The following is a 27,535-nucleotide window of genomic DNA, read 5'->3' as shown; positions in this document are numbered from 1 at the left end:
CAAGCTTGAGGCTGATCTACAGCTTCTCTAAAAAATGTAAAAATAAAATATAAATATTACATAAGATAACTTAAGGTCCGTTCCCACAAACAACTAACAGAATGTCAGAATGTAGAAATCTTTTTCCAAGCTTCTTTCAAGCGTCTGAGCTGAATAAAAATACATGCATTTGCTTTCCTGCAAAAATAGTATGCAAAAATGATGAGTAGGGTGTCTAAATATTCTGTATTCATTATCAGTATTTATCATACAAAAGGAAAACAATACCCAGATGACACAGTGCATCTGCCGAGATTCTGAAGTGTGCAACCAGCAGGCATTCTGCTATCCCATGAGGCAACAGAAGCTGCAGTGCTGTCAAAAAAAATAGTGGTATGGGAATTTGGATGAAAATTGAATACCAATCAGTGGTCCAGGAGACAGTGTGAAGACATTATGTCACTGGATGAATCCCATCAAATTGAACTGAACATTTGTTCAAAAGATCAACCACAAGAACACGCTTAGACAGCATTTATCTTTGAACATTTGCATGCACATACACAAGCCAGCACGCAAACGCATGCCATTGGAACTGATTTGCTGATACTACGCTGATATAGAGCAAACTTATTTACATTCCTAACTCACTATGAGACCCACTCTGCTTTCACTGATAAACGGATGGAAAAAAATATTATGAAACATCATAGTTTAACATACACAACTCTCCAATTCAACGCAATGGTCATCTCAGTCTGTTTTACGCTACTGGACAAAAGGATGGAGTTTGTATTATTTTTAAATAGAGAAAGATGTCAAAGGCTACATTTATCTGCTAAAAATAAGGAAACATTTATTATGGCCATAACACGAGCAGAGTAAAATAACAGCAAATGGGTATGGCATGGATGAGATGCCAAGATGTCTGCTAGGCAGCCTAAAATCTGTCCAGCTACCGTTGAATCATCTGGTTGAAAAGAAAAGGAACTCAGTGTTTCTTCAGTGTAGCAGTGGTAGGAGAAGCCATGTGTCTGATTAATAGGACCTAGTGATGTAGTGTACGTGGAGAAGAGGAGAGGACAAAGAATCGATCCTCAAGGAACCCCACTGACCAGTAGCTTAACAAAAGATAATCCTTAAACATGAGCGATGGGTCATACAGGTACAAACAGAGTCCAAAACAGCAGGCAAAGGGTTAAACCAAGATACACGGGCAAATAGTCTAACAAAGGGTAAACAGGCAAGACAAAAAAAACTAAACTAAGAAAACCAGGAAAAGAGCATGAAAACTGGCTCTGTAAAGCAACTAACACTAGTAGAGTGAAATATGCAGAAGAATACTGGAGACTAAACCGAAAATAGACATGAAATGGCTTGCTAATGTAGTTAACAGTAGGAGACTAAACCATGCGCTAAACAATACGCTAAACAATAAGCTAAACAATATGCTAAACAATACTCAGCGGTTTGATCAGGAACTGAGTCGATTTTAAATAGACGGTTAACTAGAAGTTAACAGGGTGGAGGAGTTCATCAATTACCAAGGGAACTAATAAGATGTGCAAAGGAACAAGGGAAAACAAACCAATGGGAAACAATCTCTTCAAATGAAAATATCAGTTTGAAATGTGTTAATTAAGTGAATAATTAATTAATAATGAGTTGATAATAAAATGAAGAATACATTTATTCATAGGGATCTTACAGACAATCATTTCAATATTTGTACATCATGTTCTCTTCCATGCAGTGAATGTATGGTGAACAAGGGCTGACAAAACAGAAAGCGTTAAAAAAAATGGCCCGTGCAAGTCCTCTCAAGTCATATGATATTTTTAGCAAAACACTGAAAATGATATTTCTTTCAAAATCTTGATATGAAAAAACCTTACTTGACAACTGTGGTCACTGTTTGCTTTAGTTAAGGTTTCTTATTTGCACCTGCTTCCAAAAAGAACCTTTACATTACAACATGCATGGACCATTTTCATTCGACAAAGCATTCATTCAGACCATTAAAACAGTCTTCACACTAAAGAAAAAAGTTCTTAGCGGAACCCAAAATGTTCTTTCATATCAGAGAAAAGAGAGGCCACCTCAGTCTACTCAGGCACATCCACTGGACCCTCAGGGATTTCCTCACACGAAGACACAATAACATTCAAAATCCAGTCAACTTTTGTGTATCTAATACAGATCTACGTTTCTATTTATGAGAACATGATCTCCACAAAAAGCCAATATACTACAATTCTTTTGTCAGATGATTTTCCTTTGAGTATAGCTCTCAAAGAAATCCTTCTGTGTCCGTTTGATCGCATGCTAGGGTTTTTCTTTGACGCACATATGAGGAATACATCTAAAGGGCAGGAGCAACTTGCAAATTATATCAGCCATTGTTTCCATCTCCGTTCTGTAAGAAATGTCCTTCAGCAGAAAACAATGGACAAGGAATCGCCCCCACAGAGCCTCACATGTGAACCCCCAAGAGACCTCACTATGCCAAATTCCATAACCTCCACAACGAGCTCTCTCATGCCCACCACTTCAGACATCCAAAAACCTAAGAAACGTACAATGCAACCATTTTAGTCTAACAGCAATAGTCAAGAGACTTAACACATATCTGGTAGATTTAAAGTACCCCAATACCTCTCTCTCTAGGCATTGTTTCCACTAAGGGCCTGTTTCAGAGCTCTACCAGCTCTTGGAATTACGTGTGTATAAATAAATGCAACCAATTAAAAAAATAATTTGTTCTTCATCACAATAAATGACATGTAGTAGCATCAGGCGAGTTGTATTTGGTAGGTTATGACAAAAAAGTGAACAGAAAAAAAAGTAAGCAAAGTCACACAGCAAGGCTTGCACACTCTTTAGGGAGCTCCTGGGTGGCCCTTAGGTCACATGTTTAATGTACCTCTGCATTCCGGAGAACATCAAACAGCCTGTATGCTCCTAGGGAGGCATTACATGTGCAAAGACAGCGTGCCAATTATACAAAGACTTGAAAGGAGGTTGATAATTTCATCTTTTTAGAGGAATTTTTAGGTCAGGTCAACTATGAAGATGTAAAGCAATTTTGTAAAGGCATGAAGTAGCTAAAGGTAGCTAAGTTTTAAAGGTAGCAAATGAATTTCTTTCGTGACATTGAAATATATTTTTATATAATTAGTTTACAAGAAGCATATTAGTTTACAAACTCTGAAATGCTTACAGGAGTTATTTATTTATCTTTCAGATATCCTAATAATATTAAATATATATATATATATATATATATACATACATACATACATACATACAGTACATATACATATATATAAAATTATTATATTCTTTGGTTCTGCAAAACGCTATATATAAAGAGTTGAGCTGCATCTGATATCTTCATATTTATTTGACATTAAATCCATAATTTCCAGATTGATTTTCTTTACAAGTTGGTCCCCGATTTTGACACCTGTGTCTTTCATTAATCCATTATTATCAGTAAAGATTCAAGATGGACTTTACAGCAAAAACAACAACATAACAAAACATTTAATTGAAATCACTAATCATGGGCCATTGGTCTTTGGACAATTAGCTATATTCTAACTCTCTTTTTTAAAACATTTGAAAATGCTGTTGAAACTCGCATACTCGTTTTAATGAACAGATTTGACTAAGATCCCCAAACCATTTGTTTTTAGTGGGACAAGCATTAATTAGGGGGATTTCACACCCCCTCCCCCAAATATGCTCTATAATCTGCACACTGTGAGAAGAAAATGACTGTAATGAGATCGTGTTTTTTGCCAGGTGAATAGAATGAGATTTGAACTCTGCATATCTGTTTTGTTTAGAATCGCACTGCTTAATAAAACAGCCTAGCTGTCATGTGCAAATATATGCACAGTGACCAACCCATATAGCATCTGAATCCAAACCCCCGTATCTCTGTTGCGCCCGAAACTGGCAAGAAAGCGCGCTCCGCACGCGAATCAAACACGAACCTTTCTGCATGGCAGCTAGGATCTCGCCTCGGGCATCGCGGGATATCAGAGAGATCTCGACCAGCTGAGCTCGCCGTCTCTGGGTCGCTGCAAACGAGCCAGTCACCATCGAGAAAATACCCGAGCCCGAGCTACCGAGCAGCACTGCAGACGAGCGCGCGGCGCAATGCTGCACTACGGCACGGTTAAACGCATCGCTCCCCGCTCGCGTGTCTCGCATCTTTGCCAGATTGACACGCTGCTCGGCATAACGACAACCCAGCGGGGAGGTAAACTGAAACAGCACAGCCAAGCGCGAGATGAGATGATTTGCGCTATAAGACACGGTCTGCCCACCTAGACAGCATTAGACATCAGGTTTGATGGCCAGAAATGCTGTCAAGGTGGCAAGCGTAGCTGCTATAAAAACAACCAAGGTCTGCACTCAAGGATCTAATCCAATCTAGAAACACTGAATTATTACTAGAATAACAGCACATAATAAGACCTGCCTGAGACGCTCAACAAGAAATGAAAAGGGTGGTTTTAAGGGATGGTGGGTGGGATCTATAGAGGTGTGCTGCATTTTCCAAAGGTAAACAAGAGAAAAGTTGAATAATGGAGTTGACAGGCATGGAATGTATTATCTCACATCGCTTACCTCAGTCTCTGGGGGGGCCCCTATTTGTTCCTGGGCACTGCAGAGGTGATGAGGCAGACCTTCAAGGAAATCCAGCACAGAGAGGAAGCTGCAACCAGCTGCAACGGCGGTAGAGGCACTCCTCACTCCCCCACACACACACACACACACACACACACAGCCTCGGAGGCTGTGATACTGTTGTTATTGAGGTTTGTGGAAGGGGATGGCAGAAGGCTCTCGTAACAAGCGCTATACTGTGAGTCTGAACACACCCCCTCCCGCAGAGCTCATCCAATGGCAGTCAGAGGGTCAGACACACACACACACACACACACACACACACACACACACACACACACAGCAGTATCAGCCAACACCCCCCATCCAGCTTCCCCATCACATTCAAATGCTTAGGATTAAAGGAATACAGCTGAATGATAAAAGATTAAACTGGTGTTTAACCACTTTGCCTATATGTATGCTGCTTGAGCTCTGCCTCAAGAGCTGACATCATCTTGTGTGCGTGTGTGTGTGTGTGTGTTTGATCCAGCTGGTGTGTATCATGTGTCACTGACACTGAGGTAGGTTTAGTATGGTAAAGTGATTTAAAAAACAGCACACAGCTCAGCTGGGGCTGAAAAGAGTGCAGGACATGCCTCTCATTCTTTGAGCGCTGGTCTATTTCTCCGCATTTCCAGACTCAAAAGCTTCTTCCCAGGGCTGTTTTTTCCTCGGACAGTGACTGCTTTCTGCAAGAATTCACGGTTAACACTGCAGGGAAATGAAAAGAGGTACATTTCCTTAGGTTTCCACATACAAAGTACATAATAATACGTATTTATATTTTATATAGTAATACATATTCATATTTTAGATATTTATATTTTATGTTTAAGTTATATACCTTATGGGGGAGACCAAGCTAGTTGCTAAATATCTAAATATTGCTAAATATTGCATTTTAGTAATGCATAAATGTTTTGAAGTAGTTTATTTTTGTAAATTTAAATGGATTAAAAACAAATTCAGGGTACAGTAAAGGCATTCACAAAGACATTAAGATATAATATACAAAAAGGTAAAAACATTTTTGCTGAAACAAATAAAATAAAAATAAAAAATATATATATATATATATATATATATATATATATATATATATATATATATATATATATATATATATATATATACACATATATATAATTATGATAATTCTAATAATAATTATACATTAATTTATACCATTTAATTTTATGCACAAAAATCTAAGATATGAAACATGTGACTACTTGCCTCAACCGCAGATATTCTTATCCTAAAAACACAGTTCAACCACAATTGACATTTGCCTCGATGCATTCTAGTGTGGTTACAGATATATAGCCTTTTTGACAACCAGCCTCAGTCTCCTCTGCATAAAAGGCGCATTCAAACACTCTCACAAATAAAAGTAATATTCTAAGTAAGCGGATACAAATGATCAGCAGATGCTGATATGATTTGAGTGGTTTGAGATCAGCCTTCTCACGCACATCTGCAGATTAGATGCCTCTGTATAATATATACATGAGTAGGTAAAATGACATTCCACTGCAGTGACAGCTGTGTCCAGTTGTGTAATCTGCTACTCTTTATACAGCGCTATTCTACTGAGCGCTTTCTTATATCACGGTTATGCAAACAGTAGTTTGACCTCTTATATTGTTTGTTGCACTTATTATTTGTAATACCAATGCAATTTGTGTATAATTTAATATTTAGGGGGCAAAACTATTTATAAAATTACAAAACTAGGCTTATTTTGAAAGAGAAAGAAATAAAGTAGATATAAGGTAGGCCTAGATCAAGGGTCCAAACTCAGTCCTGGAGGGCCACTGTCCTGCAGAGTTTCTTAGCTCAGTACACCCGCCTGGACGTTTCTATTCTGCCTGGTAAGACCTTTATTAGCTGATTCAAGTGTGTTTGAATGAGGTTGAAGCACAAATCTGCAGGACAGTGGCTCTCCAGGAGCAGGACTAGACATCCCCAATCTTGAGTCCCAGTCGCTCATGCACTGTTCATGATGTCCATCTACTGGTGAAAAGTAAGAAATGCTTTTTGAACATTTTATAATAATAACAACAACAATAATAATAGTACTATGAAACAAGAATTCTTGTAATATTCATTTGTAATTTTTTTAATAAAAAAAGCGAACTGGAATTAATTTTTATATGTATTTATTATTATTATTATTATTATTATTATTTTGGCTAAGAGTTATGTTGCAGTTTCTTGCACTAACGTTTTTAAATATGACACAAATCACAATAAAATTCCTCTTTCTCGTTTCGCAGGGCGGTTACAAACCCACTCATTACTGATCTCAGATCGGTTTAATATGGCAGCCTGAGCCCACGCGCTTGTCAGACGACGTAGTTGTCCAAGTTATGCCTGCAAAATTAAATTTTATTTTTAGTCATGTTTTGGAAAAAAATAAAATGTTTTCGTAAACTAAAACGTGTTTAATCGCACAATTCGCATCAGAGGTCCTACTGTAATTTCAAACTATTTATTCGGCCATTTTAATGCCTTTTGTTCAGGCATTAGCGGGGGGTCTCAGTCGTGGAAAAAGCGCCAAGTTCTACAGTCGCGGTTGTCAAGTTTGTGTATATTCAAAACGAAACCTCATCGTATTTTGCGAAAATGTAACGCGTGCATAATAAGATTCCTTAGGTAAGAGCCTTAAATCTAGTTCTGTTTTTTTTTAATTACGTAACTCTGAACGTTAACGTTACACTAGCTAAAAATGAAAGCGCATGTTGTGTGGGCTGGGCGGCTACTCAGTTAGCTACACTGCTATATATGTGTCTTAATGCATATGAATTAAAAATCATCAAACTAAAAGTCTCAAATCCACATGGCGCAAATATTTAAAATTAATCGATTATATATGAATAAAAAGGTTGATAAAGTCATGTTCTTATCATAAAACGCGTCTATTACTTTCTAGGGCACGTCAGAGCTACGGCTTTCCCGCGGTTCGTGGCTGATCGTGAATGTTTGAATTTGTTTCGTTTTTTTGACATTTGTTTTGGTTTCTTTTTCATCTTCTGTAGTGAATTGTTAAAATGCCTGGACTGCATAGTGAAGGTGGAGTGGTGGCTGCAGTTGGCAGTCCTGTGAAGAAGAGCAAACTTTCTCTAAAGTTCTTCCAGAAGAAGGACACCAAACGAGCCTTGGACTTCTCAGAGGCTCCGACAGAAGAGAACAGCACTGCAGAACCAGAGGAGACTGCTAAGTATGGAAGGTTGTTATTAGGCTATTTAATACGGATTTTATTCTAAAACACTATATTTATTTGTTCTAATTGCTCTCTCTTTAGTCATGAACAGGTTGTGCCACTGCCTTGCCCTACATCTCCTCTCACTTGTGAGAAGCGTGAGAGCCTGGTCCCCTTCGTTGGGCTTAATAATTTGGGGAACACTTGCTATCTGAACAGCATCCTTCAGGTATACTTACCCCACTAATAATGTATTATTCATGACACACACAGGTGAATAGCTTGAAATATTAGCTACGTAATGATTGGTGCATATATTGTATTGTTTTATATTTTATAAGTTTGGATCGCACTCATAAAAGTGTCTTAACCTTTGTACAAATTTCAGGTCTTATATTACTGCCCTGGTTTTAAAGAGGCTATCAAATCTTTGTTTCACTTGGCTAAGATGAAAGACAGACAGAATGAAGATGCCAAAAATGAGGTTGTTTTTTTAGATCTGTGTGTGTGTATATATATATATATATATATATATATATATATATATATATATATATATATATATATATATATATATATATATATATGTGAACAGAATAGTTTGTCATGTTAAAATTGTTGAATAATTGATTGCAACATTAATTGATTAAACATTGAATATTATTCTTGCACAACATTGCATTGTTATCAGGGGGACACTGGTGAGAACACCCTACCTGTTCCCATGGAGCTGCTGGGTAGTTTCCACAGCCTTATGTCTTCTGTGGAACAGCTGCAATCTAGCTTTCTGCTTAACCCAGAAAAATACAGCGACGGAGAGCTTGCCACACCACCTCGCAAGCTACTTAACACACTCAGGTAATGCTGAACATCTTTCAGCTGCACTGAAAAAAACATTTAAACCTCTGAAGAGTTTTTCTTGATGTTGCCTTGGTTTTAATGAGTGTCCAAACAAACCTGTTTGATTTCCCATTGCAGACAGCTTAATCCCATGTATGAGGGTTACTTGCAGCATGATGCACAGGAGGTGCTCCAGTGCATCCTTGCTAACATCCAGGAGGCCTGTGACAATATTAAAAAAGAGCAAACGGACAACCAAAAGGACAGCACAATGAGCAATGGAATGGGAGAGTCTAACCACGAGGATGATGGCCAGTTGAGTGGAAAGAGGAAGAGCGACACAGAAGCAGGCAATGCTAAGAAAAAAACGAAATCTCAAAGCAAATCAAAGAAAAGTGAGGAAAACGTGCCTATGACACGCTCAAAACGAAAGTCCTCCAGCGACATAACCCCAGAGAGTTCTGACCAGAGGAATGGAACTGAGGAGCAAGAGGAAAAAGAGCAAGAGAAGGATAGAGGGAGCACTACAGAGGACGAGAAGAATGACAGTCCCCCAAAAGAGGCGGGCAAGAGGACAAGGAGAGGGAGGCTGGGCTGGTTAAAGCCATCTGGGAAGCAGCCTAGCATCTTCTCAAAGTTCCGCAGCATGGGAAGAATTACTTCACATGTAGGAGGGAGAGGGGAGACCAAGGAGAAGTCCGATTGTAATGTCCAAGAGAAGCAGGAGAAGGATACCTCAGAGAATGAGAGTAGAACTCAAGAAGTTAAACAAAGGCTGGAAAATAATAAAGGTAAATATTTTACACAAAATTGTGACCAAACATCCTAGCCATTTATTTGAATAACGCAGACAGTACACAATTAAACAATGGAAAATGATATATTATTTGACATAATATTTGAACACAGGATGTGTACTATTAACTAGCCAAACTTGATCACATCATATATTATAGTGGAACTTTTGTGTATATGCATGCACCTGAGTGTGTGGATTATTTATATATATTAGTTCTCTTGGTTTAGTACATCACGGCCACATTCATTTAATTAAAAACGATTTGAACATTAGTACAATGTAGCCACAATTGACTAAAACGAGGGAACAAATTCTTAATTTGCAACCACAATAAATATAATAGTTATAAATGTCATGTGTGGGTCTGGGAATTTAGGATCAATAACATCAATAATTAAAGAATTTTTCTGTATTTCATAATTAGAGCAATCTGGCCTGGATGTGCTGAAGTGGATGTTCCAGGGTCAGCTGGTGCTTCGGACACGCTGCCTGGAGTGTGAGTGTTTCACAGAGCGCAGAGAGGACTTTCAGGACATCAGCGTACCTGTGCAAGAGAAGGACAATAACTCCTCTGACTCTGACAATTCTCAGAGTGAGTACATTGACAGTGTTGAGTCAGTCAACACTCTCAGATGCTGGTTAGATTATTTTACAACTATCCTCCTTTTTCAGTTTCTCCAGATCCCAAGCCTGAGCTGAAAACTCTGAAGTGGGCCATATCTCAATTTGCATCTGTGGAGCGGATTATGGGTGAAGATAAATATTTCTGCGAGACCTGCCATCACTACACAGAAGCTGAAAGAAGTCTTCTGTTTGACAAAACACCAGAAGTCATCACAATCCACCTGAAATGCTTTGCTGCCAATGGCTCCGAGTATGTATCCTCTGTAGATCTTAATGCTTACTTATTGAGCTGTACGATTCTGGATAAATTGAGAACCACATTTGTTTTGTCTTAAATAGACATCCCAGTTCTGAACTTAAAACAATTTCTAAAAATACAGCTAACACTATAAAAACATGGTAGCAGAAAAAATGATTGCTTGCTAATACTTGCTAATATAATTATAAAAACTGGTTTGAGTTTTTTTTTTACTTGTCGCCATCTAGTGGTAAAACAATGTAATGACAGATATTGCTGTGATTTGCCCTATTTTGATCACTATCCTAGATATCGGTATTTATCTAAAATATAAATGTATATGGAAGTCTGTATCCATTGTTTGTTACAGCAGAAAATAATACAGGAAACATTTAAGAATCAAGAAATGTGTAAGTGTAAGAAGGTTTCGGATTTCACACTTCTTAAAAGAAAAACGGGTCAGAAATAGCAACTTGAGACAAAACGATTTTATTCCGTCTTGGAGTTACCATCTTGGAGTGTGCATTAAGAAGTCTGTATAATCCTTGTCAATCTTTAGGATGGATCCTTATGCTGGCCTTTCCAAGGTGAATACTCCTCTGCAGACCCCTCTCAAGCTTTCCCTACACGAGTGGTGCACTCGGCCTGATTCTCCAGACCAAAACCATCAATATGAGCTCTTCGCCGTGGTCATGCACAGCGGAGTAACCATCAGCAGCGGTCACTACACCACTTACATTCGCATGATGGATCTCCATCGCACACCTCTCAGGCTTCAGTCTCAGGATGAAGATCAGGACCAGGACCAAGACCGAGAGGAAGACACGAAGCAGAAGAAAGAGGAGGTACCTCAAACGGAGTACGATGATGGCGAGGTGTCCTTCAGCTTGCCTGGCAGAGGGCGAAATGTGGCCAGAGTCAGCACGACAACAAGCACGTCCAGCAAATCAGGAAGCAAGAGGTCCTCCGAGGGCGTTGGGCTTTTAGGAGGACAGAGAAGCGTCACCAGTTACGAGCTCAGCAACAGCAATCAAACCAATCCAGAGAAGACTTCCAGCTCAGCCGGTCGTGTCGCTGGTTCTTTGCTTCCGAATGCAGTCAAGAAAGAGGCAGAGGAAGGAGTCGATGCTATGGGCGATGGGACCGAGGTGACTTTTGACCTTGCTCTGCGAAACCTTTTGGACTTTGAGGGAAAGTGGATGCTTTTTGATGACTCCGAAGTGAGACTCTTTGAAGAAGAGGACTTCCTCAGAGCCTGTTCCCCTGAGACATGCTCCACCTCAACGCCTTACCTGCTCTTCTACAAGAGAGTCTCTCAGTAAAAACAAGCTGATGGGTAACAAAGTGTTAGTGGTAAGACTAAAAGTACGTTTGCAGGCAACTGGAAAAGCAAGTGAGGATGTGTTATTAGTCGATGTGTATGTTTGAGTAACAAGTGTCAGTGAAAAGCCGAAGTGAATCTTTCAAGGCCATGACATTTGTTTTGTCTATCTTCTTGTTCAGTGAGTCGGTGTAATCAGCTTTTCAGAGATCTTCATGCAGACGCACCTTGGCACTTACTGTAGTGCACGTGACCATTTTCATATACTTTTCAAGCATTCCATAGAAGCTCTAAAGAATAGCACAAAACGACTTCTTGTGCGTTGAAATTTTATATATTTTTTTATAAGATCGATTCTTGATTGTTTGGGTTTGTCTCAAGTATAAATAAATTTTTGATGTCCTTGTTTTGGAGGGTATTACAAATAGCTTAAAATAGCTTTTTTTTTTATACTAGAAAGCACAGGCAATGTGTTTTGTTCCTTGCTTCAGACTATTTGCACACAGAATCAAATTTAGTTTGAAAGGTGGGCAACCTCGAAAGTATAATTTGCCTATAAATGACCGCAGGGATAAAGTGACCTATTTTTCTAGGTTTGTAGTTTATCAGCCATACCTCAGTCCAGTCTAAGAAGCTTTTCTTCTCATGTTGTGAGCAGGCCCTGCTGTTACACCAAGATTTCTGAGCAATAAATAGAACAATTCACGGGAATCTCTTGCGTTCTGAGGCAGGGAAAATGTAAATATTTTTCTATCACTTGGTTATGTAGATTGTTATTTGCCACATTAAAATACCAACATGTTAAAAAAAAAAAATGTTTTGGAGTTTTTTTTAATAAGAAACGGGAATGGGTATTAGAGTATTTATTTAGTAAAATATTTAAAGTAAACAAAAGGTACATAAAACTACATAATGCTGAAAAAAAACGTATCACCTTTTTTGCTTTTTCTGCAAGGATTAAATAAACTCTTAAGTTGTACCGTAACTATTAAAAATGCAATGGGATGAAGTAAAAAAATTTAAAAAAAAAAAAAAGTGCACACAGTAATAGAATACAGGTTTTGACACATCGTATGCTAAATTCATCATCAGTTCTTATAATCATGTAACAGGCCATTTTGTAAACTAATACAAAATTGGAATGATGTACCAAACGTCTTAACACTTTTTTTTTTTTTACTTTATGGCAGAAACACTGATACTGTGAGGAGGATTGATATATACAAATAAATAAAATTGCATTTGTTCTTTATTTCTTCGATCTTCACACATCTAGCTTGCGAAGGCTCATTCTGCTAAAAGAGTCTCTGCAAGAAAAAGAAAAAGAGTGTTATAAAAAGGAGTAAAAACAATATTCCAAAAGAAATAACATTAATGGTCAGCCAACTATTTTAAAAATACGCTCGCCAACAACTTGACTACCTTCTCAAGCCGTCCTTTTGCTGCTTGTTAAAATGGAAAAAAGAAATTAAGTACATTTATAACAGCCATACCTGTTTGGACAATTATGTATGATTTTCCATGTGTCACCCATTACGAGTAACTAACCAATCATACATTGCTGTTAACATGCTTTACTAAACAACAGGATATGAAGGCCCATTTCTGGACTGCAGTAAGCCTTTATTTGATTTAATGATTGAATTTCTACGAATTTTGAAATAATTGCGGTCACAATTTTGCTTTCATATGAACAGATTGAGAAATTGTTCCGTACCATTTCACTTGATGTATTAAAATATTAATGCTTGAGGAGAAACTCCCATAAACAGGACATTCTTAACAGCTTTTGAGTTGTAATTGTCTGACCTGTGTGAGTTGACCTGTAATACAGGTTTGTAGAGTTGTGGGATCTTCCTGTTAATGAGAGGCTGCAGAGCTTCTTTCAGTCTGTGGTAGTTTCTCTCCAGCTCCCTCTGATACTCTTTCTGGTCTGGACCAATCAGACTCTTATTTTTGCGAAGGGCATCTTCACATCTAGGGGAGTTAGTGCAGGGTTAAAATAAACTTTCTTGAAGGAAATTCTTTTCAGGCTATGGCTACTTTGGTGTTGTGTGGCACTTTCCATATAAAAGCATCTCAAAAGATTAAAAATAACGTCATGCAGCCATACAGAAGCAGCAACATTTACATGGACTGCAATAATCCATTTCTTTTTAGTCGACCTGTAAATACTTCATTATAAAATGTCAGTAGGGTTAGCAGCTGGACTACTGGAGTCCATGTTTATGTAGTGTGAGAGCATCTTGAATCAAACCTCTTGGTGAAGTCCTTGAAGCACAGTCGTAGTTTGTTATGGTGCCTGTAGAGTTTAGGATCACTTGGGATCTCGGACAGAAACACCTGGGCCACCTCAAGGGGGCCCTATAAAAAAGTACAATAGAATTTTTTTTTTTCAGCAAAAATGTTTTAGATGTATAAACATTGCTAGTAGACTTTTTACTGATAATAAAAAATTAAAGTAAAATGTAATCAGTACAGATTACAACCAAATTAGATAACGACAGCGATATTGCATATGCATTATTTAAAGAATAGCCTGAAGTAGTCACCTGGTTAACAGTGGTGCCAACAGACCCCTGCAGAACCATCTGTAACATTTTGGCATCAGATGGGTCTTGATGAGTGGCAAAAGCCAGCTCCTGTGTCTTCTTCTGCATGTCCTCGATGGCTACTTCAATAGGCGTGGAAATGATCTAGTAATATATTAATATGAAAACATTTAGTTATATTGTTAATATAACCTGGTTATACCTAAAATCAAAACTATTCATAAATGTTTTTGTTAACTGGAAGCTGAAGTCAAATATTATAATCTGCTGAAGTATTGATATATAGACTACATTGCCAAAAGTATTAGGTCACCTCCTAACGAACATGTTTGACTACTTTAGTAATAGCCATGAGTATAAACATTAATGTTAAAGCACATAATGACATTCTAGAGAATTGTACGCTTCTAATTTTATAGCATGAGTTTGGACGGGACACTTTTCTATTCTAACATGACAATGCCTCTGTGTATAAGGCAAAATGAATGATATATTGAATCAGTGTGGAAGAACCTGACTGGTCTGCATAAAGCCAACTCCTAATCCCAGCTGAACACATCTGGTGTGACTTTAAAGTTTCTTGAGCCAAAAACCTCATCACCAGAAACCAATGGGTGCAGTCATTTTAGAGGCTTCCAAAACTGTTGCAATCAGTTAAACCGTTGCATCAATTTTTAAATGCACAAATTATGTTTCCATCTTTGTTGCCACAGTTATGGAAGTGCCTTTTTCTGTTCCTACAGAAGGGAGTGTCCCGATGCTTTTGTCAATATAGTGAATGTACAAGTCAATGACTCGACGACGGCATTTAAAGTCACACCAGTGGTGTTCAGCTGGGATTAGGAGTTGGATTTATGCAGACCAGTCATGTTCTTCCACACTGACTCAATCATTTCTTTTTTTAACCATGGTCCTGTCCAAACTGTTCCTATAAAATTAAATGCACACAATTCCCTAGAATATCATTATATGCTTTAACATTAAGCTTTGTACTCACGGATATTGCTAAAGTAGTTAAACCTTCTCAAATGGAAATACTTTTGGCAATATACATCGATACTTTATGTAATTTTCATCTAGCATTTCAAAATGCGTGTGTGTGTGTTACCTCCTCTTTATGGATGATGTTGATGCGGGTCTTGATGTAGGGGAAAGCGTGGGAGGTAGTGAGAATGGTCTTTCGTTTAAACTGTTCGTGCAGGTCACCGTGAGCTCTTCCGTCGAGCGTAAACGGCGTGCAGTAGACGAAGCGGCGCAGGTTGTAGTTCTTATCGAAGTACGTGATGCGGTCCTTCATTTCATAAGTGTCAAAATAAGGTTCCACGTACGTGATCTGGATGAAGGCCTGTATTGGAAAGCGTCGTCGTTAATTGTTTTTTTAAAACCGAACGCACATTTTGCGCCATAATGTGAAATATCAACGCACCTTGTTTGGGTCCAGTTTACACTTGTCAACTGGATTGGAATCTTTAATGACTTCCACTTGGTCCTCACCAAACCTTTCACCGTAGAAATTCTGGAATTAAGATAAAAATAAGAAAGGGACAGTTTTTACACGTATATTAATTTATTTGAAACCCTACATTTTTTGGCCTCCGGTTCTTTTAATAACTCTGTAAATAACCGCTCTCTCATGCCAATTTGCCAATTAGTAAAAACCGGCCCCGAGAAAGATTCTCATGCATGCGTATCCTATCTATTACGATTTTCAAAACGTGAAACAGTAAAATGCGAATGGTTTTGTACCTCAAGACGATGTGAGATTTCCGCCAGCTTAGTGATGGCTGGCTCTTTGTAGACAAACTCCTGCTCATCCAGATCCCCAAATTTAGATCCATAAAATCCAACTCTGAAATAGGTACCAAACATCCTCTTTCCAACCTGAAACAAACAAATGTTTAAATGACTATTGTGCTGTTAATTCAAGCTGCCAGTTAAAAACGCCAGATAAATCCTGTTCATGCTCATTTCAGTTCACACAGTTACTCATAAGAAAGGTAAAAAGTGCAATGTGGCAAACGCAACATTGTGTGTCAACAAGTGACGACAGCAATGTAAACATTGTCTGGTACATGTTTACATAAATAACCCACATTCAAATTGCCAATAGTGATGCAATTATGTAACAAGCAAAACACAGACACTACTAATACAGTATCACTATTATAGGGCTAACATCTACCATTTGACGATATTCGATACAAAAAATGAGGTTCAAAAACTTGGATTTAATTCATCGTCATTATCACTTTATCAAGTTCCTCTTTGAAAGAAAATAAAATTCCACAAATCTTGATTGTTTTCAACACTGATTTGATACAAGAAATGCTTCTCGAGCATCAAATCAGCATATTAAAATGATGTTTAGAAGACTATGTGACACTAATGGCTGCTAAAAAAAAAAAAAAAAAAAAAAGTAAAGTACATTTTAAAATATTTTGACAAGGTCATGACATGAAAAGTAAAATTTGCCTTGATCTTTTGGCATATGAGGTGTCTATGTAATATTAAAACATCCGGCAAGTTCAGAGCTTAAAAAAGGCGAACATGTCTGCAGTGTAAAAGCTCTTACTGGTTGATGATTGAATTCGCAAAATGGCCTCAAATTATTAGTAAATAAACTGCAGAACGTTATATTTTCTTATACACACACACACACACACACACGAGTTGCATGTAGTCTAATCAAGTTCAAATTGGGATCTGTAAAATTTTTCAATGTTGCATCAAAAAAAAAAAAAAAAAAAAAAAAAAAAAAAACATGCCTTATTCAAGAAGAGGGTCTCAAAAATAGCCAAAAAACTCTTAACTTATAATTTTATAAAAATAACCCTAACTTATTTTTTTTAAAGTTAAATTGTAACTTTAGTCTAGTTGTCATGCGAACAGAGAAAAACCCACGCCTACAGTGACATCAGTCAATCATAACAGTGCCTGATTCCTGACAAGCCTTAAATGTCATGACCCCATTAAAAGGAAACGCTCATCTTAAATAGTAATTTTATATTTATTTTACACACACGCGCACGCACACACGCGCACGCACACAAAATGGGTACAGAAAGTATTCAGACCCCCTTAAAATTTTTGCTCATTGTTATATTGCAGCCATTTGCTAAAATCATTTATGTTCATTTTTTTCCTCAATGTAAACATAGCACTGTTTTTTTCTCTTAAAAAGAAAAAGATATAAGAATAAGAAAGTGAGCAATTCCACAAAGCAATCAAATCCGAATATAGTTTGAGCCAAGCTTGAGGACAGTGGAGCAAGAAGTGGTTCTGAACAAAGTGGGAACTTTCTCTGTAAACTGTATTAGCAAATGATGACACAACAGGAAGAAGACCAGAGACAACCTGATGTCCTTAAAGTGTAAGTGAACGAATGTACTCCAAATAAGAGACAAAGAACAGAACGTAAGTAGCAAGCTCCTCAGGAAAAAATGTAAACATGCTGCTGTAGCATAATAAACAACGTCAAACTGAAACACTTATGTCAATAGAAATAGAATGTCAGATAGAATTAGTATGTGCTGGATTAACAAGATAGGCCATAGAAGTAGAGTAATGGAAAAGAGTAGTGGGTATATATGTACAGAGCCGGGAACATGTCTGAGTGCACAGGAAGTGAAGTATTAATCAGGTGCAGATAAGGCTGAACCAAAGCAGACCAACCATTCAGCCAAAATTTAGATGATAATAATGCTAACTATGTGTAAAAAGACATGCCTAATTGTCATAATTGTGCCATAAAACTGTGTGAACGATAGATGGAGATGCGTGGAGCTTTCTGCTAAGTTCAGATTGAGTGGTTGCCAAGTGTCTGAGATGGTTCAGCCACTCTCTGGTTCATTGAGAACGTTTTGTTTTTTTTCTCCAGTCATAAAATTCACAGAAATAAACCCTCGGACTAACTTACCACAAGACACAATAATTAAAGTGGGAAGAGGAGGGGTCAGCAACCAGGGAAATAAAAAAGGAGAGAACAGAACATTTTAATCAGGAAACCAGAAAACTTTTTGAAAGACTTACAAAACATGTACACACAAAACAAACAAACAGCAATACTACCATGAATCAATAAAAAAATAAAAATAAAAAAAAAAAAAACAAAAAGACTAAAACACAAAATAAGCATGCAATTAAAAAGAAGCAGGCAGAGAGAAGTGCATTAAGGGTCTTTATTAAACACAGTTGAGACGTGGTGTAATGCATTCCTGGTATAATGCTGCAATAAGTGTCAAAAATTAAAGTTTTGTTGAGTCGTTGCCATGCAATAAATCAGAGTGAGATTAATACTAGTATACAGACTGGTGTAAAAAGAGTCTCAGGGGTCGATTTAGTTTGCAATTAAATAAAAAAAAACCTCATCTAAAGAGAATGTCAGCTGGACATTACTTTGAATGTAAATGTTCTGAAATTATGCTCACCATGATATCCCTTTAGAGGAAAACCAAGCATAATTTACCATAAAAAATAAATAAATAATAATTTTGCATAGTCTCCAAAAAAAGCATATTCAATCATCAGCTGATTTTGTGAATATATACCAGAATTAATAATTCTGTCAATGTTTACTCATACTCATGTCATTCCAGACCGCTTTCTTCCATGAAACACCAAAATTTATTTTTGAAGACTATTTTTTTTTTTTTTTTTTTTTTTTTAAGATAATAAGCCAAGATTGCTGACAAAGTAAGAGTGCTATTGGGCTTTAAGTATTTTTACATCTTTTACATCCTGAATAGTTTAAAAATTCTACAGGTGGAAAAACCAACAAAAGGTACAAGTTTGTGTACGGAGAAAAGAACTATAATCCCAATAAGATTGCAAATGACAACCAAGTATAACTTTTATATTACTATTTTACCACAAATTCAGCTTTTAAAAAAACATGTTGAAATAGTGTAAAATAACGGCTTTGACAAAAGCATATGCCATCCATTAGCAACCTCTGAGCTCACAGCAAGTTATCATTAAAAGTCAATAATCTTCCAGAACCCGACTGTTGCGCTCCATGAAGAAATTGCTATCAAGCTGTCAAAAAAACAAACCAAGAAGTGCAATAAAAGTCATCAGTCAAACTGTTATTTTGAGGCTGATCTTTAATGACTTGGAGTTGATCCAGCTCGCAATGTACATGAGTTTATGAATCTGACTCATGCATTTTTCAAGCTAAATTGACTTATTGACCCAGTTGTATATATTTTCAAAACAAAAATTTCTAGAACAAAGAAAGTCCTACACATTTGGAACGACATGAGGGCGAGTAAAACTCGTTTATTGACTTTCATTTTTTTTTTTTGGCAAACAAGTCCTTGAAGGTTATCCACGTCTCACATAAATCGAACCCTGTGCTTTTGAGACATGATAAGAAGACACAGATGGCAGTACTGATAAAACACGGTGAGAGAGACGGGCGAGGGATTGAAATGACGCATTCATGAATAAATCTGTCATTAGTGTCATGGTGGCTCCCATGCATGGCCTGTCAAAAATGACAATGTTAACACAGTTTTTCCTCAAGAAAGAGAAGGGAGAGAGAGGAAGATGAGAAGAGGAAGAGGGACGCTGCTGCCCACACACCACTGACAGCAGTCCCACGGAAAGAGAGATGGAGGGATGGACGAAGAAACGAAAACGTCCATAAAAAGGTTAATGGGTCAAATTCACAGCAAAAAGAGTCATGATAAACGCCCACAGCTTGCACGTATGGGCCAAGCATTAACCATGAAGTTCAGCACCTACCTCCCAGCCTGTGCTCTGTATAACAGAGAGAATACAGCACAAATCAACATACAAAAGGTCACAATCACCCCCTTCACTGGCTGCAAAGCATTCTGGGAAACACTTGTTTCTGAACATCCACACACTACCGTTCAGAAATTTGTGGGCATACATATATGACTATATATAGTTATATTGTTATTGTATCATAACTGTATATTGTTAGTACTAAATCAGCATATTTTAAATGATTTCTGAATCAATGCCACATTTAGGACTGAAGTAATGCCATCATGGGAATAAGTTACAAAATGAAAAATTAAGTTAAAAGGTACTTTAAACTGTAATAATATTTCCCATTTTTACTGTATTTTTTAATCAAACAAATTACAGCTTGGTAAACAAAAGTATAAAAATAAAAAAGACCTGACCCCAAACTTTTGAACTCTAGTGCATTTGTTAGACTGTACTCTCCATGCTGGGCTCCTCATCCCTGTATACGGCATGCAATAATATAAAATAGCTATATATGACAAGATATGTTTGCTTTCTGCATGATGCTACAGTGGCTTTTTTATTTCTTCAGCTATGACTGCTTTCAAAAGTTATAAATCATATTTCTCCTCAACTAGCGACTCAATTTTAGAAAACAATAATATCAATAACATAACTGCTCAAAATTGCTGTACATGAGCATATAAGATAGAACTTTTTAATTTTTTAGTACTGTATACATTCTTAGTAATCCACACAACTAAAATGATATTGGGACAGACAATAAATATTTTTGGAATTACTTTCATAACATTTTTGGCTGGTTTTCTAACTGATGAATGATAAAACATTGATAAAATGTTAATAAAATGATACTTGCTTTTCTATACTAAAAAAACGATTAGAATCCATCAGACAGTGAAGAACTTGAGCACACAGTAGTTGTTATCATTATGGTTATACTTCCCAGTGTGAATACTATTCATAAAGCTCAGAAAATCTCACTAAAAGCTCATATCCACAGCTCCTCACAGTCAACTCTGATGTAAAATAGATAAACATAGGCGTGCAGTTCTTTCACGTGTCACACATGAATCATGTTAATGTGTATACACAAGAAAAATGTTGCCAAGTTAGACATCTGGAAGGTTGTTGCTTTATACCACTAGGGCAATAATACAAAGTCTTTGTTTCTTGCACAGCATGAAGAGGCTAAACAGAGCATTTATTTTAGGATGCAAAATATTAATTACCTGATGTACAATTTTGCCAAAGGCTTCCTGAAGTTTACCATGAATAGTGGCTAATTTCTTGGCATCCCTGTTGGCCTCGTGAATAGGGATGAGGACCTTGTAGACTTCGTTCACAGCTTCGTACATACCAGCCTGGAGACAAGTAACGATAAGAATACACTAATACAGTTGACTGCATGTCAGTTTCCTGAAATTAATATTTTTATTATGCATAATACTGTATATACTTGAGGAGTATTTCAATTAATAATTGAATATTAAGTATTAAAAAAAAAAAAAAAAAAGCATATAATGCCAAAATGCAAAAAAGCTAATATATTAAAATAAAAAAAATTAAGTAAAATATTTTTAAACATAGCAATATCAAGTAATTTGAATGAATAGTTCACCCTTAAATGAAAATTAGCAAAAAAAAAAAAAAGTTTGTTTCATAATTAGAGCAAAATTGGATAAATTTAAACTTCACTTGCTCAGTTAACGGGTGCCAAAAGAGCATCCAAACAGCTGATAAAGAAAAAAAACAACCATAAGTGACTGACACGACTCCATCAGTTAATGTAAGTGACAAAAAAAAAAAAAAAAAAAGTTTGTAAGAAACAAATCCATCATTTAAGGCATTTGAACTTTAAATCTTGTTTCTGGCCATAATACGTAATATTTCTTTCACCAGTGAAAAAGTATCTCTGTTAACCTCTCACATCGAAAATACACCAACATTTTTTTTTTGTTCATACATTTCTCTCTTGGCAACTTTTTTCAGTGGAGAAAGCAATGAATTAAGCAATGGATTGAGGACTTTATTTTTGAAGTAACGGTTTGAAGTGTAAACGGTCTTATCAATGAATTTAATTAAGACAAACTTTTTTGCTTCACAAGATTAACTGATGGAGTGATAATTAGTGTCGACATTTTTTAATCTGCTACTTGAACTCTCTCATTCTGACGGCACCCATTCACTGCAGTGGATCTATTGGTGAAAAACAAACTAATCTCAGACAGCCTGAAGCTGAGTATTTTTGGATGAACTATTCCTTTGAAACACATGAGGTCTTTTAAACCACATGGTAAATAACGCACCATAGAAAAGGAGGCTGCAGCCTGTTCCAGCAACCCAACTAAGCCTGCCTCAGTGAAGTACTTCCCAGAGCAGATGCCCTCCTCGTCTGGTGACACCACGTCATCTGACACAGCGGATTCTTCCAGCACATTAGAGGATATGTTCTGTAGAGTGAGAGATATCTTATGAATATATTATAATTAAAAAGACAGATCATCTGTGTGACGGGTGCGGCAGGAACCTGAAAGGTGACACAGCCCACAGGCAGGTACTTGCGGTCCTCCAGCATGCTGAGGTACTCTGCCACCAGGGCGGCGCTGTGTACCAAGCACTGAGCTGCCTCTGCATGATTATTCCTCTCCGAGTGCTTCCCGGCCATATTTTGCAGCCAGGTTAGTCGTAGATCCGGGGATGTCTGGTAGCCCTTAGCAATCCTACATAACAGAAATGAGACATTTGTCTAGATTAATACAGTAAGGACCGGTTTCACACGGAGGGCTTAAACTAAGCCAGGATTAGGTCATGGTTCAATTAGGACAATAATGTAATTTTTAAAAACATGCTTAGAAAAACAAAACATTACTGGGGTGCATCGGATATATTTTAAGATCAGTCAGTGCAAGTTCATTTTAGTTGAAACAGCCAAGACTTGCATTTTAGTCTAGGATTAGACTTAAGGCCGCAATATACTTCAAACTAACTTTTTCGTTTGAGGACAAAAAGAAGTTTGAAAAGGCTAAGCCACAGTATGCTGTGTTATATTTATTTGTTTGCAACCTTTCCTTTCATTTGTTTCCTGGCTTTGGAAAACTTATCTTGAGTTTCTCTGTATTGCTTTTTGCATAACTCTGGGTCGTTAACATAAGGAATTAACTGCATTCACTGAACTTTTAAAATCTCTCTGCAAGCGATCGAAAAGTTGCGAATATATCTGGGCTCAGCTTATATATATATATATATATATATATATATATATATATATATATATATATATATATATATATATATATATATATTGCACAAAATGTCGTTAGAAGTATATTGGGGTCTTTAAGCCTTGTCTGTGAAACTGGAGGGAATATAAGATCATTCTAAAAAGCTAATTTGGTGGTCAAGAAATATGTCATCACCATCAATGTTAAAAATAAATTGTACTCCTTAATATTTTTGAGGAAACAACAATACATTTCCTTGATGGAAAAAAAACATTCAGAAGAAAAGCATTGATTTTACATAAAATATTTAGTTAAACTATAAATATCTTCAATATTTAATTTTATTTAGTTATCTCCAAAAACTGAAATTGTGAAAAAGTAAGTTTTTTTGTGTAATTAAAAAGAATATATACTAATGTCAAACGTTGGAATTTTAGTGTTATGTTATAAAAAAAAAAGTCACTACAAAAACAGTTAATAGTTATTAATAAATAATAAATTTTAGCATAAACAGAGTTTGTCAAATTTGTGATATTTTATTTCAAAAACAGTACCTGTACATCAGATCAATCAGCATCTCTGGATCTTCTTGATGTTCCTTCATTTTTACGGTGTCCGAAAGAATCATGTGCAGGTTAAACACCAGATCTTGAACCTGAAACCAGAGTCAAAATCAGTGTTTTGTGTCAGGAATTAGCAATTAGATGGTGGACACAGATTTATGAGCTTCACCTGGTCAGGAAAGGTGGTTTCTCTGAGCTCTAGGTCCTCTTCTGCATACGTGAGGATGGTCTTGAGTGAACGCCGCAGAAACTCCTCATTGAAGTTCTGGGACGTGCCCACCAGAGACGAAAGAGACATGGTCACTTGCATTTTCACTCGTGCAAAATTCTGCAGGAAAGAAAACAAACATATGATAAAAGCTCTTTACGTACGATTTTATTTAAAACTAGGTTCGCCATGCATTTCCCTGAAAATAATTGCACGCATTAAAACGTTCGTCAAGCATTCAACCGCCTCGTAGTATCAGTATGTGTGTGTATACACACACACACACGCACACACACACACACGCACACACACACACAGGATGCGATTTGTGAAAAAAGCAGAGAGGGGGATGCTTTTGAAAAAAGGAAAACTCTCCAGAGTAAGGTTAACTATACTGTGATCTGTTAACAGCGCACATGATAAATCTGTCTTTTTGGGCAAGTAAATGTAATGTCACGAAATGTTTTTAACATAACAGAAAATGTATCAACAGAGCTTTCAGAGTCAGTTAAACCATTGTGTCGCAAAATGATTCGAAGCAGTCAAATGGGACCACGTATTGAGAAGCATTTGATTCAAAACAGGATTTCAAAGTTATGTAAAACATTTACAATCTTGTAGAAATGGAAAATATCAAGCAACAATGAAATTTACTCTTTAATTAAACTGATTAATCATTAAACGAAGCTGATCACTATTCTTGACCATCTGAAGGACGTGACACTAAAGACTCGAAATGTCTGCCTCGTATATTCAAAACATATGAATATACAATTTAGTTAAATTCTATTTATATACCATCATTAAAGTACATTTTACTGTACACCTTGGTGTTGTATTAAGTAATAATACAATAAAAAATGCCATATTTGCTTATATGTACATAGGGGCACATCTACTATTATTCGGGGACAGAGCGTGTTTAAATGTTTCTCACATTTCCAATCTCGAAGTTCTGTCTCATGAGGAGGTAGAGGGAGGCGCTGGCGTGGGCTCTGATGGTGCCGATGCTACTGCTACAGTTCCTCAGGAGCCGCAGGCACAGGTCAGCACACTGCTCGGTCTCCTCTTCAAACAGCAGCTCTGGAAACTAAACACGCATCAAGACAATGTAAACAGAGCAATCACAAGCGAAATTGCAAAGAGAGCTAAATTGGTCAAATCAAACTCAACAGAAAATTCGGCTCTTTGACCAGATCAGTGTTCACTCACCTTTGACACGAGAGCTCTCTGCGTAGCGAAGCAGTGTTGTAAATATAGAGCACTTTGATTACATGCCATGCTGTGGAGCAGGACTTTTAGAACCCCTCCCAGAATGCTTTCTTTGGACTCAGTCACGGACACGGTCTACGTGGCAAATAGAGGAAGCATAGTCATAATAAATGTGCTCTGTGTTAAAATATTGAGTTATTGAGAGTAGTAGGGATCATTACCTGAACTATTATTTCTAGTGTATCCAATATGATGAGATTAGCTTCGGTTGCCAGGTTGCCATCAATAATTGCTTCATGCTCCAGCTCAGCCCTGGTCCTGACAAACAATGAGGTAATGAATTTTTAGAGTGGTGCAATATGGCAGGTACAACAGCAAGCGGATCCTTGAATGCCACAGCAATCTCCACACAAGCATTCAAGTGAGTGTATACAGAAGAAGAGTGTCCTCTGCATACAGACCAAATATTTTCATCCATTTCTGCATAGTTTAGTAAGCCGTTTTTTTGTTGTTGTTGTAGTAAAATCTGTTTAATGTTAACCCAAACTTTGATTTATAGTCTTAATCTATATGCTTATAAAAATAAATCAATAAATACACTTTGTTATTATTATTAGTAGTAGCAGTAATAGCAATAGTATTAGTATTATTATAAATATTTAAATATTAAAATTAGTGCTGTCAAACTATTAATCACGATTAACAGCTTCCAGAATAAATTGTTCATAATGTATGTGTACTGTGTATTTACAAATACATACAATGTATATTTTGCAGTTATTTACGTAATTATGTATGTTTGTCATATTATATATGACAAATATAATTTTTTTTATGTGTGTACTTATACACAATTTAAACAGTACATAGAAATATATTGTGTAAAAACAAAAATATTAGATTATTAGTTTGACAGAATATTTGATTTCATGTATTATAAAAACATGTTTTTAAAAATGTTTTAATCTGTAAAATAAATACTAGAACTTTCACTTGCAACTTTTTTTAAACATTAAAAGAAAATACACAAATAATAACAACAACAACAACAACAACAACTACTACTACTATTATTATTATTATTATTATTAAAAACAAATGAATGAAGTCCTAAAACCTAATCTTTGTAGGTTTTTGAGCTAGGCCTAATCATTTAAAAGAGGTTTAGCGATTCACATGAGCACAAACCTAACTAAGAAGGGCTCCTGGCTTCTCCCATTGTGCAGTTGAATTCCCTTAAACCTGTATGGTACATGATTCATTCAAAAAAGGCCACACACAAACAACTGTATCATAACCCTTTATAGGGAAGGAGACAGCCGTGGCCCTGTCACAGACTTGTTAGAAGCAGAGAGGGTGGTCTGTTGTTAAAAGGTTTTTTGAAAATGGAGCATAATACTGTATTGTTAAATTGCCACTCTGCACCTGGAGGTTCACTGTGTACATACATTATGCAATCCTTAATTAGGCTTTACTCTTCAAGATGCTTTATTTTTTCTTTTTATAAAGGAGTGAGTAAATGCTAAGTTAAGCATTTAGAGTAGGAATTTATTTAATTTAGACCCCACAGATAAGTCATAACATTTCTGCCGCTTTACTTTAAATGGAAATCTGTTTGCACACAGGGGCTCCAGGAGCTAGAGTACCTTTTTAAAAGGCCCAAGTTAATATGAATTACCCTACGGGTGGGCCACTGAATAGAATTTGTTTGAAAAAGAGTTGAATGCACGGAAGCACCCACACTGCCAGACACTTGTCCTTTTGAAAAAGGGAGCCAAGTGATTACAGAAGGTTATTTAATAGCATCAAAAAAAAAGCAATCTGCAAAATGTTTCAATATAAACTGAATGAATTAAGACCAGTGGTTCTCAACTGTCGGGTCACAACTAAACAGCAGCAAAGGGGCTACAGCTTTAATCACTACATATTACGTTTTGACTAAAGGATAGGATTTAAATAATGAATACAAATACTACATTTTAGAATGACAAACAAAAGCTTTCACTATAGCACATAACAGAGGCACTTCTGTGCAGAAAAAAAATACTATCAAACAAAATCCTCAAACAAAGCCCATGTAGAATTTCCGCCACTGAATAAACAGGGAAAAAAAGGTCATTGAGGCTTTTTATCTCACAAATCAGACTTTTTTTCTAAGATTCATAAAGCCTGTGAGATGTTTTGAAGAATTTTGATGTTCTCAAATTATTTAGAAACAAATGTGAGATAAAGTTGCAATAACCTTTTTTTTATTTTTTTATTCAGTGGTGGAAACTGGCTTTGATAAGCATTCTTGTAACTGCTAAATATTTGTTTAAACTCAGTGGTTTCATACAGGCATTTTTTTA

At 36.6% G+C, this 27,535-nt stretch overlaps 3 protein-coding genes across 27 annotated transcripts in view; 1 reads left to right on the top strand and 2 right to left on the bottom strand.

The window, feature by feature from the left end:
- Positions 1-4,829, bottom strand: part of kank4 (KN motif and ankyrin repeat domains 4) — a 43,158-nt gene extending 38,329 nt beyond the window's left edge. The window contains exon 1 of one of the 3 annotated variants that reach the window (XM_043241926.1): positions 4,621-4,829. The gene's annotated coding sequence lies outside the window, so the exon portion shown is untranslated. Of the gene's footprint in view, positions 1-3,980; positions 4,116-4,620 lie in introns of those variants that run through there. The other 2 variants (XM_043241922.1, XM_043241924.1) reach the window with 2 other exon arrangements.
- Positions 4,830-7,168: 2,339 nt separating this feature from the next.
- Positions 7,169-12,712, top strand: usp1 (ubiquitin specific peptidase 1). Of its 2 annotated transcripts, none has more exons than XM_043241192.1 (9): positions 7,169-7,320; positions 7,704-7,885; positions 7,970-8,096; positions 8,256-8,351; positions 8,559-8,725; positions 8,846-9,498; positions 9,931-10,098; positions 10,179-10,380; positions 10,928-12,712. In XM_043241192.1, the coding sequence occupies exons 2-9, from the start codon at positions 7,716-7,718 to the stop codon at positions 11,688-11,690; spliced, it is 2,346 nt and encodes a 781-aa protein (XP_043097127.1). In that variant the 5' UTR covers positions 7,169-7,320; positions 7,704-7,715; the 3' UTR covers positions 11,691-12,712. The 2 variants fall into 2 exon arrangements, with proteins under 2 accessions (XP_043097127.1, XP_043097126.1); XM_043241191.1 differs by having other exon boundaries at positions 7,704-7,894.
- The window catches only part of dock7 (dedicator of cytokinesis 7), a 41,338-nt gene continuing 26,340 nt past the window's right edge, over positions 12,538-27,535 (bottom strand). For 8 of the 22 annotated variants that reach the window (XM_043241168.1, XM_043241171.1, XM_043241170.1 and 5 more), the window contains 17 exons: positions 26,376-26,429; positions 25,409-25,505; positions 25,188-25,322; positions 24,913-25,065; positions 23,937-24,095; positions 23,759-23,859; positions 22,511-22,703; positions 22,290-22,433; positions 21,213-21,344; positions 19,987-20,001; positions 15,988-16,113; positions 15,668-15,757; positions 15,350-15,586; positions 14,242-14,385; positions 13,947-14,053; positions 13,499-13,666; positions 12,538-12,996 (listed from right to left, as the gene is read on the bottom strand). In XM_043241168.1, coding sequence (XP_043097103.1) covers positions 12,954-12,996; positions 13,499-13,666; positions 13,947-14,053; positions 14,242-14,385; positions 15,350-15,586; positions 15,668-15,757; positions 15,988-16,113; positions 19,987-20,001; positions 21,213-21,344; positions 22,290-22,433; positions 22,511-22,703; positions 23,759-23,859; positions 23,937-24,095; positions 24,913-25,065; positions 25,188-25,322; positions 25,409-25,505; positions 26,376-26,429 — 2,098 coding nt within the window. In that variant the 3' untranslated portion in view covers positions 12,538-12,953. Of the gene's footprint in view, positions 12,997-13,111; positions 13,132-13,498; positions 13,667-13,946; positions 14,054-14,241; positions 14,386-15,349; positions 15,587-15,667; positions 15,758-15,987; positions 16,123-19,986; positions 20,002-21,212; positions 21,345-22,289; positions 22,434-22,510; positions 22,704-23,758; positions 23,860-23,936; positions 24,096-24,912; positions 25,066-25,187; positions 25,323-25,408; positions 25,506-26,375; positions 26,430-27,535 lie in introns of all 22 variants that reach the window. The other 14 variants (XM_043241174.1, XM_043241176.1, XM_043241179.1 and 11 more) reach the window with 4 other exon arrangements.

The sequence above is a fragment of the Puntigrus tetrazona genome, chromosome 6 (genome assembly GCF_018831695.1).
Source record: "Puntigrus tetrazona isolate hp1 chromosome 6, ASM1883169v1, whole genome shotgun sequence".
Taxonomy (NCBI): Eukaryota; Metazoa; Chordata; class Actinopteri; order Cypriniformes; family Cyprinidae; genus Puntigrus; species Puntigrus tetrazona.
The sequence above is the reverse complement of the archived record's forward strand: the minus strand, read 5'-3'. Positions and strand labels throughout refer to the sequence as shown.

What these genes read in the sequence shown, in the direction of transcription:
- usp1 (XM_043241191.1), top strand. Translation starts at nt 7,716, where the DNA reads ATGCCTGGACTGCATAGTGAAGGTGGAGTGGTGGCTGCAGTTGGCAGT. An exon ending in GAGACTGCTAAGTATGGAAG is followed by an intron (nt 7,895 to 7,969) that starts GTTGTTATTAGG and finishes CTCTCTCTTTAG; the next exon opens with TCATGAACAGGTTGTGCCAC. An exon ending in TGACTCTGACAATTCTCAGA is followed by an intron (nt 10,099 to 10,178) that starts GTGAGTACATTG and finishes CTCCTTTTTCAG; the next exon opens with TTTCTCCAGATCCCAAGCCT.